This window comes from Salvelinus sp. IW2-2015, linkage group LG11 (genome assembly GCF_002910315.2).
Source record: "Salvelinus sp. IW2-2015 linkage group LG11, ASM291031v2, whole genome shotgun sequence".
Lineage (NCBI taxonomy): Eukaryota > Metazoa > Chordata > Actinopteri > Salmoniformes > Salmonidae > Salvelinus > Salvelinus sp. IW2-2015.
In genome coordinates this window covers 5,265,823-5,281,177 of record NC_036851.1, presented here as the reverse complement: position 1 = coordinate 5,281,177, position 15,355 = coordinate 5,265,823, and the positions used below count along the sequence as shown (strand labels likewise).

Sequence of the window (15,355 nt, the reverse complement as noted above, 5' to 3'; positions counted from 1 at the left end):
GCTCTCTCTCTCTTTTCGCTCTCTCTCTCTTTTCGCTCTCTCTCTCTTTTCGCTTCTCTCTCTCTCTTTCGCTCTCTCTCTCTTTTCGCTCTCTCTCTCTTTCGCTCTCTCTCTCTTTTCGCTCTTCTCCTCTCTCTTCGCTCTCTCTCTCTCTTCGCTCTTCTCTCTCTCTCTTCGCTCTCTCTCTCTTTTCGCTCTCTCTCTCTTTTCGCTCTCTCTCTTCTTTTCGCTCTCTCTCTCTTTTCGCTCTCTCGCTCTTTCGCTTCTCTCTCTTTTCGCTCTCTCCTCTTTCGCTCTCTCTCTCTCTCGCTCTTTTCGCTCTCTCTCTCTTTTCGCTCTCTCTCTTTTCGCTCTCTCTCTCTTTCGCTCTCTTCTCTCTCTTCGCTCTCTCTCTCTTTTCGCTCTCTCTCTCTTTTCGCTCTCTCTCTCTTTCGCTCTCTCTCTCTTTCGCTCTCTCTCTCTTTTCGCTCTCTCTTCTCTTTTCGCTCTCTCTCTCTTTTCGCTCTCTCTCTCTCGCTCTCTTTCTCTCCTCGCTCTTTTCGCTCTCTCGCTCTTTTCGCTTCTTCTCGCTCTTTTCGCTCTCTCGCTCTTTTCGCTCTCTCGCTCTCTGCTCTTTTCGCTCTCTCGCTCTTTTCGCTCTTTTCGCTCTTCGCTCTTTTCGCCTCTCTCGCTCTTTCGCTCTCTCGCTCTTTTCGCTCCTCGCGCTCTTTTCGCTCTCTCGCTCTTTTTCTCTCTCTCTTTCTCTCTTTCTCTCTCTCTCTTTCTCTCTCTTCTCTCTCTCTCTCTCTTCTCTTTTTTGCTCTCGCTCTTTCGCTCTCTCGCTCTTTTCGCTCCTCGCTCGCTCTCTCTTTTCGCTCTCTCGCTCTCTCTTTTCGCTCTCTTTTCGCCTCTCTCTCTTTTCGCTCTCTCTCTCTTTTTCGCTCTCTCTTTTTGCTCGCTCGCTCTCTCTTTTTGCTCGCTCGCTCTCTTTTTGCTCTCTCTCTCTTCGCTCTCTCTCTTCTCTCTTCTCTCTCTCCGCTCTCTCTCTTTTCTCTCTCTTTTCGCTCTCTCTTTTCGCTTCTCTCGCTCTCTTTTTGCTCTCTCGCTCTCTTTTCTCTCTCGCTCTCTTTTTCCTCTCTCTTTTCTCTCTCTCTCTCTTTTCTCTCTCTCTCTCTCTTTTCGCTCTCTCTCTCTCTCTTTCGCTCTCTCTCTCTTCTCTCTCTCTTTTCTCGCCCCCAGTTAATGTCACCTCTCCCGGCTCTTACCGACACCTACCAATGAGCCCCCTTTTCTTTCCATTTCCTGTAACCAGTCCTCTCACCCACTGAGCACCGACGCTGTCCATGGACGTTGACATTTGGTGAATCCAATCATAGATGTCTGTTTGACAAGTTTGGACTGTACAGTAAAGTAGAGTATATGTCAGTACAATACACAGTTTAGTACAGTAGAACACACTAGAGTATATAGTACAGTATAATCTACTGTCCTGAACTGTTCTATGCTGTACTCTACTGTGTTGTACTGTGTGTGTGATGTCCAAACTTGTGAAAAAAGTCTATGATCGGTACAGATTTGGTCCGGGGACCAACCTAATTTGGTCTTGTTTGGGTGCGGAGCTCATTTGAATAATAGCCAGTGTGTAGAATAATACCCATACGTGCAAAGGAGGATATTACATGTTTGTGTACCTCTTCAGGAAACATCACCTGAAGAGGATGGCATTCATAATGATGTTTTTCTGTATAGATCATAGAACCATGATGTCATTCTGTTACCGGGTGTTAGTTCACTTCACTTACTGTAGTTCAATAACTCAATGTGTCATATCATAGCTGACACCCAGTGTTCCCTCTAAGCTGCACGCGCGGCTCAGTAGCCCCAAGACTGCCGCGCAGAAATATCAGCCCACAGAGAGAAGCATGTGGCGGAAGAATCAGAATTAGTTGGGTAACATAGATAATTAAGATTTCTTATCTGCATAATATGCTTGTATGATATGCTTGTTATTAGAATGTGTCCCTTTGGACTCTGGTGTTGGCAGTTGCACTTCCTCCCTCAGCTGTGGCTCAGTCACCTGGGGCCCAGAGAGGGGAGAGGTCAGGCTCGCCTTTCACATGTCTCTGGTGCTATGCAGAATATCAGAAAGAGAAGAGGACAGGAGGGAACATTGTCTTCATATGTGAATGTGTCTTTACCTATTCTTAAACCATGTGAAGGGATGTTCTGATTTAATGGGGAACCAATTACTTGTCTCCACAATGTCTGTGTGCCAGTCGCTTGGGCCTTGGGGACAATCAGGTTTGAGACTAGATGTGTGGGGTAGTGTCTGGAACCATTGTATGTCATCTCTGATGTTGCACTTATCCTGGGATATTGTATGAGCTAGAGGCTCACTCCCCTCAGTGAGCTTGTCCAGGCGTGTGGTCAAGAAGGGGTTTTACTTGAGATGGGAGCATCTGGAGTTGACAATGGATTCATGCCATAGAATGAGTTTGTTCTTTTGTGCTGTGAAGTACCAGGAATGAGATCGGAGTCTCGTCTTGGGGACCAAACTGAACGATAAGAACAGAATTTATAGCAAACGCTATCTTGCTGCGGGATATTGCTTTCTCATCTATCAAGTCTCACCTTGTGACCCGTTCCACACATCTGTTATGTAGACTAGGGGGTGGTGGATCTTTGCCATAAAATATTTTAGTAGCCTTTGTGTCATGGCTCTCAACGAACCATCTGCAGGTGGTTCGTCGACCAGCCATCGCTATTGCAGTGCTCTCACTAATAAAGATTCGGTTGAAGTATAACTCTGACTTGTGTGATAAGTTTGTCTCTCCTCATTTTAATAATACAGAAATGAACCACCACAAGAACCAGATTGAACTTCACTCAACGGTCACCAACCGACTGGTCCATCTCCTAGGAATTCCTAGTCGATCGCCAAACATTTCTGTAAAAAACCCAACGATAAAGCCTTGTGTTCCTATTTATACATTTTTTGTTGTCTAGGACTGTTGGCGGTAGGTGCACCCGATTTCAGCTTCCCTGCACACCGGGTAGGCGAACTGTTGTCATTTTGAACCATTTCATGTGTCTGACGGCACAAACTCTGCCAAGTGCCCTACCGCTGGTCAACCAGGTGGCTCAGATGACCGTGTCTGCAGTAACGTAGCAGGCGTAAAAGAAAGCTACAGCAAAGTTGATACTGTGACATTTCAGAACGTTTAAAACCATGACTGGAGAGTGACTCAATGAATACAGCAAAGAGATGCTGTTTTTTGTTGTTGTGAGTTCATGTTTAAGTTCTTACTCAGAACTGTCAACACTTTGTATTCAACACTTTTATAAGCCATAAAATGTGCATTCTTCCTCTCTGCAGCAGTAATGAATGAGTAGGAAAGTGTATTTTGAAATATATATTTTTTTAATTGGCCATAACAACAATGCATTGGCAGGGCTATTCAAGCAAAGCTAATATGCGGTTGTAATGAATTGGGCCTATAGCTTACTGCACAAACCTCATTGCTACAGTGCGGTTTTTAATTGGTTAATGTTACATAGGCTTATGTTTAAAATAATCTGAGTGGTATATCTCGGCTTGTATTTTGACGCGAAGTGATCTTGACTCAATGGTCGGTGATCACTGTTCTAGAGTTCTCCCTGTTAACATTATCAACGTTTCTCTTTACTGTGGCAATTGTGTGACGCTATATTAGCCACTTTCAATGCAACATACCCAGAAAAAATGTAGAGCCAGCTTGATGCGAACCTTGACTAGTTATGTTCTACTCTGTCAGCCCCTCCTGGATTCCTATTGGTCTAGGAATGAGTTGTTGCTCTCCCTGTGACACTCAGCAGGCGATATCATAGAACTCGCCACTCTCACTCTGCCTGGCAGTGGTACAATAATTTACACTCCAGCTTCTTTACTCTGTGTTTTATGATTTGCATCTTATTTGGTTCTTACCTTTTCACCTATTGGAACAAAGCTGCTTTATGTGTCTGACTATATCAAATTGTATTTGACACGTGCCGAATACAACAGTTGTGGTAGACCTTACAGTGAAATGCTTACAATCCTTTAACCAACAATGCAGTTTTAAGAAAATTCAACAACAAGAAAAAGTTATAGATAAGAAAAACAAATAATTAAAGAGCAGCAGTAAATAACAATAGTGGGGCTATATACAGGGGGTACTGGTACAGAGTCAATGTGTCAATGTGTGGGGGCACCGGTGTCGAGGTAATTGAGATAATTGTGTACATGCAGGTAGGGTTGTTAAAGTGGCTATGCATAGATAACAACAGAGCGCAGCAGCGTGGGGGGGTGCAAATAGTCTGGGTAGCCATTTGATTAGCTGTTCAGGAGTCTTATGGCTTGGGGGTAGAAGCTGTTTAGAAGCCTCTTGGACCTAGACTTGGCGCTCCGGTACCGTTTGCCGTGTGGTAGCAGAGAGAACAGTTTATGACTAGGGTGGCTGGAGTCTTTGACGATTTTTAGGGTCTTCCTCTGACACCGCCTGGTATAGAGGTCCAGGATGGCAGGAAGCTTGGCCCCGGTGATGTACTGGGCCGTACGCACTACCCTCTGTAGTGCCTTGCGGTCGGAGTCTGAGCAGTTGCCATACCAGACAGTGATGCAACCAGTCAGGATGCTCTCGATGGTGCAGCTGTAAGATCTTTTGAGGATCTGAGGACCCAAATCTTTTCAGTCTCCTGAGGGGGAATAGGTTTTGTCGTGCCCTCTTCACGAATGATCTCCTGGGTGGCGCAGTGGTCTAGGGCACTGCATCGCAGTGCTAGCTGCGCCACCAGAGTCTCTGGGTTCGCGCCCAGGCTGGGCTGGGTTCGCGCCCAGGCTCTGTCGCAGCCGGCCGCAACCGGGAGATCCGTGGGGCGACGCACAATTGGTATAGCGTCGTCCGGGTTAGGGAGGGTTTGGCCTGTAGGGAGGGTTTGGCCGGTAGGGATATCCTTGTCTCAGTATGTAAAAATGTAATAAAATGTATGCACTCTACTGTAAGTCGCTCTGGATAAGAGCGTCTGCTAAATGACTAAAATGTAAATGTCTTGGTGTGCTTGGACCATGTTAGTTTGTTGTTGATGTGGACGACAAGGAACTTGAAGCTCTCAACCTGTTCCACTACAGCCCCGTCGATGAGAATGGGGGCGTGCTCGGTCCTCTTTTTCCTGTAGTCCACAATCATCTCCTTTGATTTGATCGCGTTGAGGGAGAGGTTGTTGTCCTTGCACCACACAGTCAGGTCTCTGATCACCTCCCTGTAGGCTGTCTCATCGTTGTCGTTGATCAGGCCTACCACTGTTGTGTCTTCGGCAAACTTAATGATGGTGTTGGAGGAGTGCAGGCCGTGCAGTCATGAGTGAAGAAGGAGTACAGGAGGGAACTGAGCACTCACTCCTGAGGGGCCCCCGTGTTGAGGATCAGTGTGGCGGATATGTTGTTACCTACCCTTACCACCTGGGGGCGGCCCGTCAGGAAGTCTAGGATCCAGTTGCAGAGGGAGCTGTTTAGTCCAGGGTCCTTAGCTTAGTGATGAGCTTTGAGGGCACTATGATGTTGAACGCTGAGCTGTAGTCAATGAATAGCATTCTCACATAGGTGTTCCTTTTGACCAGGTGGGAAAGGTCAGTGTGGAGTGCAATAGAGATTGCATCATCTGTGGATCTGTTTGTGCGGTATGCAAATTGGAGTGGGTCTAGGGTTTCTGGGATAATATTGTTGATGTGAGCCATGACCAGCCTTTCAAAGCATTTCATGGCTACAGACGTGAGTGCTACGGGTCGGTAGTCATTTAGACAGGGTACCTTAGTGTTCTTGGCCACAGGGACTATGAAACATGTTGGTATTACAGACTCAGACAGGGAGAGGTTGAAAATGTCAGTGAAGAAACTTGCCAGTTGGTCAGCGCACGCTCGGAGTACACGTCCTGGTTATCCGTCTGGCCCAGCGGCCTTGTGAATGTTGACCTGTTTAAAGGTCTTACTCGCATCGGCTGCGGAGAGCGTGTTAACGCAGTCATCCGGAACAGTTGATGCTCTCATGCGTGTTTCAGTGTTACTTGCCTCGAAGCGAGCATAGAAGTTATTTAGCTCATCTGGTAGGCTCGTGTCACTGGGCAGCTCTTGGTTGTGCTTCCCTTTGTAGTCTGTAATAGTTTGCAAGCCCACATCCGAAGAGCATTGGAGCCGGTGTAGTAAGATTCGATCTTAGTCCTGTATTGTTGCTTTGCCTGTTTGATGGTTTGTCGGAGGGCATAGCGGGATTTCTTATAAGCTTCCGGGTTAGAGTCCCGCTCCTTGAAGCGGCAGCTCTACCCTTTAGCTCAGTGCGACTGTTGCCTATAATCCATGGCTTCTGGTTGGGGTAGACGTTCTCGATGTACTTATTCATAAAGCCAGTGACTGATCTGGTTCTGGGATTCTTCCGACTGCCATCGGAAGAATCCCAGAATATATTCCAGTCTGTAGTAGAAAAACAGTCCTGTAGTTTAGCATCTGCTTCATCTGACCACTTTTTTATAGACCGAGTCACTGGTGCTTCCTGCTTGAATTTTTGCTAGTAAGCAGGAATCAGGAGGATAGCGTTATGGTCAGATTTGCAAAATGGAGGGTGAGGGAGAGCTTTGTACGCATCTCTGTGTGTGGAGTAGAGGTGGTCTAGAATTGTTTTACCTCTGGTTGCACATTTAACATGTTGATAGAAATTCGTTAAAACTTATTTAAGTTTCCCTGCATTAAAGTCACCGGACACTAGGGACGCCGCCTCTGGATGAGCGTTTTCCTGTTTGCTTATGGCGGAATACAGCTCATTAGTGCGGTTTTAGTTCCAACCTCGCTCTGTGGTGGTATATAGACAGTTATGAAAAAAAACAGATGTAAATTCTCTGGGTAAATAGTGAGGTCTGCAGCTTATCATAAGATACTCCACCTCGGGCGAGCAAAACTTTGAGACTTCCTTAGATATCATGCAACGACTGTTGTTTACATAAATGTATAGGCCCCCGCCCCGTGTCTTACCAGAGGCTGCTGTTCTGTTTTGCCGATAGTGTATAACCCGCTGTATGTTCTTAATGTCGTCGTTCATCCACGACTCTGTGAAGCATAAAATATAACCGTTTTTAATGTCCCGTTGGTAGGATATACGTGCTTTCAGTTTGTCACATTTATTTTCTAGCGGTTGAAAGGTAGCGGTTTTTAGCGGTTGAGGGCAAGGGCAGATTAGCCACTCGTCGCCTGGTCCTCACAAGGCACCCTGATCTTTTGCCTCAATCTACGTTTCCTTCTCCAGCGAATCCACGGGCATTGTGGCCTGGTCGGGTGTCAACAGTATATCCCTCACGTCCGACTCATTGAAGAAAAACTCTTCGTTCAGTTCGAGGTGAGAAATCCCAGTTCTGATGTTTAGAAGCTCTTGTCGGGTCACTATGTCTATCCTATAATACCTCTGTATTCCATGCCAATAATACAGATTGACACTCTACTGCCCCTACTATATGTAATCTTTGGAAGTGTGTGTGTTCTCCCCATGCCCTGCATGCCGCTGTACATGTAATTATCCTACAGATAGTCTCTAATCTCCCCCTCCTGTTCATCCGAGTGTGTCTGTGGCCCGGGGTCACAGACGAAGAGTAATCACAGCCCCGCGTCATGTCTCGTGAGTGGAGCACCAGCTCTCTCTCTCTCACTCTCGTTCTCTCGTTCTTCCCCCCCCAGTAGATTACATGAATAACACAACACTTCTCCAGGCAGACTCCGTCTAATTAGCTGACTCAGTAGTACACTGATTCAGCTTTCAATAGTCTGCAGTAACCTTGAATGAGTAGTGTGTCCAGGCTCGGTCAGGACCCCCAGGTTTAATGAATGGTTAGGAAGGATGCTGTGGGTTATTATTCAACATATTGACTATTGTATGATGCATATACAGTTGTGGTCGGAAGTTTACATACACCTTAGCCAAATACATTTTAAAGCGTTTTTCACAGTTCCTGACATTTAATCCTAGTAAAAATTCCCTGTCTTAGGTCAGTTAGGATCACCACTTTATTTTCAGAATGTGATATGTCAGAATAATAGTTCAGCTTTTAGAATGATTTATTTCAGCTTTTATTTATTTCATCATATTCCCAGTGGGTCAGAAGTTTACATACACTCAATTAGTATTTGGTAGCATTGCCTTCAAATTGTTTGACTTGGGTCAAATGTTTCGGGTAGCCTTCCACAAGCTTGGGTGAATTTTGGCCCATTCCTCCTGACAGAGCTGGTGTAACTGAGTCAGGTTTGTAGGCCTTCTTGCTCGCACACGCTTTTTCAGTTCTGCCCACAAATTTTCAATAGGCTTGAGTTCAGGGTTTTGTGATGGCCACTCCAATACCTTGACTTTGTTGTCCTTAAGCCATTTTGCCACAACTTTGGAAGTATGCTTGGGGTTATTGTCCATTTGGAAGACCCATTTGCGACCAAGCTTTAACTTCCTGACTGATGTCTTGAGATGTTGCTTCAATATATCCACATCATTTTCCTTCCTCATGAAGCCATATATTTTGTGAAGTGTACCAGTCCCTCCTGCAGTCCCTCCTATGGCCAAACAGTTATATTTTTGTTTCATCAGACCACAGGACATTTTTCCAGAAAGTACGATCTTTGTTCCCATGTGCAGTTGCAAACCGTAGTCTGGCTTTTTTATGGCGGTTTTGGAGCAGTGGCTTCTTCCTTGCTGAACGGCCTTTCAGGTTATGTCGATATAGAACTCGTTTTACTGTGGATATAGATACTTTTGTACCTGTTTCCTCCAGCATCTTCACAAGGTCCTTTGCTGTTGTTCTGGGATTGATTTGCACTTTTCGCACCAAAGTAAGTTCATCTCTAGGAGACAGAACGCGTTGCCTTCCTGAGCGGTATGACGGCTGCATGGTCCCATGGTGTTTATACTTCCGTACTATTGTTTGTACAGATGAATGTGGTGCCTTCAGGCGTTTGGAAATTGCTCCCAAGGATGAACCAAACTTGTGGAGGTCTGCAATTTCCCATGATGTCAAGCAAAGAGGCACTGAGTTTGAAGGTAGGCCTTGAAATACATCCACAGGTACACCTCCAATTGACCGAAATGATGTAAATTAGCCTGTCAGAAGCTTCTAATGCCAAAACATAATTTTGGGGAATTTTCCAAGCTGTTTAAAGAAACAGTCAATTTAGTATATGTAAACTTCTGACCAACTGGAATTGTGATAGTGAAATAATCTGTCTGTAAACAATTGTTGGAAAAATGTATTGTGTCATGCACGAAGTAGATGTCCTATCCTACTTGCCAAAACTATAGTTTGTTAACAAGAAATTTGTGGAGTGGTTGAAAAACGAGTTTTAATGACTCCAACCTAAGTGCATGTAAACTTCCAACTTCAACTGTAAATTTCATTAATACTTTTTGAATTTGACTTTTACATGTGGAACCAGTATTGATCTTCCTTGTCCAGGGCTCACTTAAACTTTAAATCTCAATGTGACTTCCTTGAGTTTAATTAAAGGATAAATACAAAATGATATCTCTCTCTGACCCGACCAGAACCAGACTCCAAAGCAGGCCTCAGCCAAAGTCCCTGAGGTACCGGAGCCTGAGGAGGACAAACCTAGCAAGACCCAGCAGCTGAAGAAGATCTTTAAGGAGTACGGAGCTGTAGGAGTCTCCTTCCACATATGTATATCCCTCATGTCTCTGGGCATGTTCTACCTCACTGTGTCCAGGTACTGTATGTTGCAAGACTTCAACAGTATTTATCACATATACAAAAACATTACATTTGTCTTCCTTGTTGACACGGCTTGATTGACAGTAGGCTGAATACCCGAGGGATTGAGTCCAGATTATCAGCCAGCTCACCGATCTCCCCAGATAGCTGTAATGGCCCTTGGATTCAACGCCCTCCTGGCCCGCCCGGCGCTACAGTTCACTAACACACCGCATAATTGTTGCGGGAGAGAGGCGGACATTCTGAAATGGCACCATGTTCAATATAGTGCTCTGTTAGTACATTGCAGTGCACCATGTAGGGAATAGGGAGCCATTTTAGACGATAAGTGTAGAGCAGCATTCTAACGGGATGAACTATTCGGGACCATTTTGATACATTTGATGACTTAATAGTTTATTTCTTCACCGAGCCTTTCAGTAATCTGCGTCTTTGAGGTACAAGATCCTACAATTGCTTTGAGGGCCATGTTGAAATCCTGTCCAATGCTGAAGTTATATGGCTCCCTCTGGTATGTGTGTTCCTCTCCACAGTGGGATCGACATGGCTGCGATCCTGTACAAGATGGGATTCAGTGAATCTCTGGTTCAGTCCAAGTTGGCGGCGGGTACCAGTACGTTTGTCCTGGCGTACGCCGTCCACAAGCTGTTTGCTCCGCTCCGTATCAGCATCACTGTGATATCAGTGCCTCTTCTTGTACGCTACCTCAGAAAGAGTGGCCTCTTCAAGGCACCCGACTCGCCTACACACTGAGTGGCTGAGACCCCAACCTCCACTAACTTCGATAACTGAGACTTTCCAAATATGACCATGACCATTTCTGGAATCAGGAGGGAATAAGCGTGAGAAATTCTTCCATCTCTAATTTTTCAACTGGAATTTCTGCAGGAGAAAAAACAGAACCAARCGAGGCTGACTTTTAACCCACCTGTAGATCAGTGGTGGTCTGTGCCATTTAAGATGAGGGAGGATGATTTTTAAAATGTATTTCTTATAAGCATGGCCTTGTTTCTATTACGGTATGTTGGATGACTGTCATTCATATTCCATTCGCCCAGCTCAATGTAACATTGATAGGTTTAGGCTACTACAAGATACTCAGTGTCCCTGTACCCATCATGAGATTGCTACAACCTATCTTATGAAAAGTTTACATTGTGAATCTTCATCAAGATAATTTTTAGTAATCATGGTGAGACTGTAACACATTCAATACCACCGTGAACTCTCGTGCCTGCATCTAGCTGATCTAGGGTGTAATCATTAGTCAAACAGTTGCAAACGAGAGTTTCTATTGGACAAATTCAGGTATGTTTATCCCCATTCCATTTAAGGAACCTTTTTCAACAGAATCGGTGGAATAAATACACCCCTGATCACACGCAAACACAATTCACTTTCATAGCAGCCATATAAAAACAGCATGATCACTTTGCTCATTGTATATAGTGCATTCGGAAAGTTTTCAGACCCCTTGACTTTTTCCTCATTTTGTCACGTTACAGCCTTCTAAAATGGATCAATTCTTTTTTGCCTCATCAATCTTCACACAATACGCCATAATTACAAAGCAAAAGCAGGTTTTTAGAATTTTTTGCAAATAAAAAAACTCATATTTACATAAGTATTCAGACCCTTTACTCAGTACTTTGTTGAAGCACCTTTGGCAGAGATTACCGCCTCGAGTCTTCTTGGGTATGACCACTATTTTCAGGTCTCTCCAGAGATGTTCGATCGGGGTTAAGTCTGGGTTCTTGCTGGACCACTCAAGGACATTCAGAAACTTGTCCTGACGCCACTCCTGCGTTGTCTTGGCTGTGTGCTTAGGGTCACTGTCCTGTTGGAAGGTGAACCTTCACCCCAGTCTGACGTCTGTTGTGGAAATTCTAATCAATAATGAGGAGAGACAGGGTCAATCACCAATCAGGATATTACTTTATTCAAAACGTATTAATAGGGAAAATATAGAGCAATAACGATGGCTGGTCGTCGGGGGTTGGGTTGAGAGCACTGAGAACGAATACAAACACCTTTTTATAACAAAGGTACACACCCCCTTAGTCTACAACACAAACAACAGATGTGTGGAATGGGTCACAAGGTTAGGATTTGTATTTAAAAAAATATCTGCTGTAAAGATGTGCTCATTGTGGGGAAACCAGGTTCTGGCCCCTAAAACAAGGTTCCTCTCATCATTATCCATACCGAGCCCTCTCCACCCAGATACCTCCTGGCACAGAAACACCAACTCAGTCCGAGAGATGACAAGACCATCATAAATAAGTTGCTAGAGTTAAATCTCAGAAGCTCCTCTCAGTTCACACAGACACGATAGAGTTCTAAGAACCCTATTCTGTTGCATAAAAAAAACATTTGATGCAATAACAGTATAACATAATCTTGTAATTTCTCCATGATACGTCCTGAGCGCTCTGCAAGCAGGTTTTCATCAAGGGTCTCTCTGTACTTTGCTCAGTTCATCTTTCGCTTGATCCTGACTAGTCTTCCAGTACCTGCCGCTGAAAAACATACCCACAGCATGATGCTGCTACTACCATGCTTCACCGTAAGGATGGTGCCAGGTTTCCTTCAGACCTGACGCTTGGTATTCAGGCCAAAGAGTTTAATCTTGGTTTCATCAGACCAGAGAATCTTGTTTCTCATGGTCTGAGAGTCCTTTAGGTGCCTATTGCCTAACTCCAAGTGGGCTGTCAAGTGCCTTTTACTGAGGAGTGGCTTCCGTCTGGCTACTCTACCATAAAAGCCTGATTGGTGGAGTGCTGCAGAGATGGTTGTCCTTCCATCTCCACAGGGGACCTCTGGAGCTCTGTCGGAGTGAACATCAGGTTCTTGGTCACCTCTCTGACCACGGCCCTTCTCCCCCTATTGCCAGCTCTATGAAGAGTCTTGGTGGTTCCAAACTTCTTCCATTTAATAATGATTGATATGTATCCCCAGATATGTGCCTCGAAACAATCCTGTCTCTGAGCTCTACGGACAATTCCTTTTGACCTCATGTCTTGGTTTTTGCTCTGACATGCACTGTCAACAGTGGGACTAAATCTTGTCCAATCAATTGAAACTACCACAGGTGGACTCTAATCAAGATATAGAAACATCTCAACGATGATCAATGGAATTAGGATGCACCTGAGCTCAATTTTGAGTCTCATAGCAAAACGTTTAAATACTTATGTAAATACATTCTAAAAACCTGTTTTCGCTTTGTCATTATGGGGTATTGTGTGTAGATTGATGAAAATAAATATATATAATCAATTTTAGAATAACATGCTGACTAGACTAATTGATTTTGTCCACCCACACCAGATGTGATCATGTCACGCAGGTTGAAATATCAAATCAAACTCTGAACCAATTATATACATTTTGGGACGGGTCGAAAAGCATTTAACATTTTATGGCAATTTAGCTAACTACCTTGCTGTTGCTAGCAAATTTGTCCTGGGATATAAACATTGGGTTGTTTTTTTACCTGAGATGCACAAGGTCCTCTACTCTGACAATTAATCCACAGATTAAACTGTAAACCGAATTTGTTTCTAGTCATCTCTCCTTCCTTCAGGCTTCTTTTTCTTCTTTGGACTTTATATGGCAGTTGGCAACCAACTTTACGGTGCATTACCTCAACCAACTGGATTCTGGACCTCAGTTCATCTTTCAATCACCCACGTGGGTATATGCACCTAAAAACCAATGAGGAGATGGGAGAGGCAGGTCTTGCAGCGCATTGAGCGTCACAAATAGAACCAAGTTCTATTTTAGCGCCTGGCTACACAGACGCTCGTAGGCAGTGTGGGTGCAATGATTGAATAACATTTATGGTGAGCATCTAAGGCTGTAATGTAACAAAATGTGTAAAAAGTCAAGGGGTCTAAATACTTTCCGAATGTGGTGTGTATATAATTCCTTCTTGAACTATCTATGCGCTCTCCCCCTCTCACCTGTTCCCTTCGCGTGTGGACTTCAGTGCACAACACATCAGCTGCCTGTGACCAGGCAAAAAAACCTTCATATCATGACCGCTAACCACTACACACAGCCTAAACTGTTGTCACCTTATAGTAATCATACCTACTAGAACTAACGTGTTATTAAACCCGCTAGCTACAATCACGCAGTGTAGTCAGAAAGCAGTTTAGCAGTTACACCGGTGGGACCCTGTGGCAATAAATGAATAAAACCAAAATCTTACTTTAACTTGGAAGAGTTCCAGTGTTGGATAGCCATAGCCATCTAGCTAACGTAGCATCCTTTTCGGTTTGAGTAGGCTAAACTGGCTAGCTGCATTCAACTAGCTAAGTGAACGTTTAAAATAATACAACCAAATATAGCTAGCTCTTTCTCTCTCTTGCTTCTCCTTCATTTTTTAAATATATTTACATTTAAGTCATTTAGCAGACGCTCTTATCCAGAGCGACTTACAAATTGGTGCATTCACCTTATGATATCCAGTGGAACAACCACTTTACAATAGTGCATCTAACTCTTTTAATGGGGGGGGGTTAGAAGGATATATGAATTTGTTAAACTGTTCAACTATTATCTTTCTCTCTGAGTCAATTACTCACCACATTTTATGCACTGCAGTAGCTTATGCTTTCAGTACTAGATTTATTCTCTGATCCTTTGATTGGGTGGACATGTCAGTTCATGCTGCAAGAGCTCTGATAGGTTGAAGGACATCCTCCGGAAGTCGTCATAATCACTGTGTAAGTCTGTGGAAGGGGGTGAGAACCATGAGCCTCCTAGGTTTTGCATTGAAGTCAATATAACCAGAGAAGGACAGAAGCTAGCTGTCCTCTGGCTACACCATGATGCCACCCTACAGAGTGCTGCCGAGGGTATTGTAGACCATTGCAAAACTGTATTAAGCAATTGTTTGGTGACGTGAATATATTTCGCATAGTTTAATCTAAAACGGTTAACTTTGTTTCACTATTTGTATTTTTATGAAATTCTTTGAGGATGCTCGCCCTCTTACTCCAAGGAGCCTCCACTGCTGTAAATATCCCTATTTGTTTCCTTTACAAACTAAAGTACAGTAGTTGGTCCTCTGTATGTTTTAAGATTCTATGCAGTTGTCATTGTGTTTTCAGGCCGTTGTGTTTTACCTTAGCTCCTGCTTCCTGTTTTGTAACATAAGTAAGTAAAGTGCCATGTCTGTCTGAATTATTGTAATAAAATATGAAAAAGTAATATGAATTCACTGTTACAGGTTTATCATTTATTATAAATGGGGTTGAAATTCATCCACTCATGACCATAAATAAAAAGACAACAAAAGGGCCATCTGTCTTAGATATATTTATTTACAATCATATTGAACCAGTGGCACTGGATGAAGTTTGATTATCAGGGACTTTCTGAATGATACGAGAATCTATTCTAAACCCTACCTTGAAGTTCAGAATGTTCTAAGGAATGGTCTAAATAATATTCTTTTAGGAATAGGAGTTGTGGATACAGGTTGGTCGGTCAGTCAGCATCTCTGTGCTGTGAAGTTTCTCTACTGGGAAGGTTTGTAAAAAAGCTGATCACTCACCTCCACTGACTGGTCTTACTGTTAGCTGAGTAGCCATGTTCTTTTCTGT

General features: G+C 43.9%; 1 protein-coding gene across 2 annotated transcripts in view; it reads left to right on the top strand.

Moving 5' to 3' along the window:
* Nucleotides 1-15,051, top strand: part of fam210b (family with sequence similarity 210 member B) — a 22,658-nt gene extending 7,607 nt beyond the window's left edge. Inside the window, exons 1-3 of one of the 2 annotated variants that reach the window (XM_023995861.2) lie at nucleotides 8,138-9,055; nucleotides 9,557-9,735; nucleotides 10,274-15,051. In XM_023995861.2, coding sequence (XP_023851629.2) covers nucleotides 8,894-9,055; nucleotides 9,557-9,735; nucleotides 10,274-10,493 — 561 coding nt within the window. In that variant the 5' untranslated portion in view covers nucleotides 8,138-8,893 and the 3' untranslated portion in view covers nucleotides 10,494-15,051. Of the gene's footprint in view, nucleotides 1-8,137; nucleotides 9,056-9,556; nucleotides 9,736-10,273 lie in introns of those variants that run through there. The other variant, XM_024147328.2, reaches the window with a different exon arrangement.
* Nucleotides 15,052-15,355: the final 304 nt, after the last annotated feature.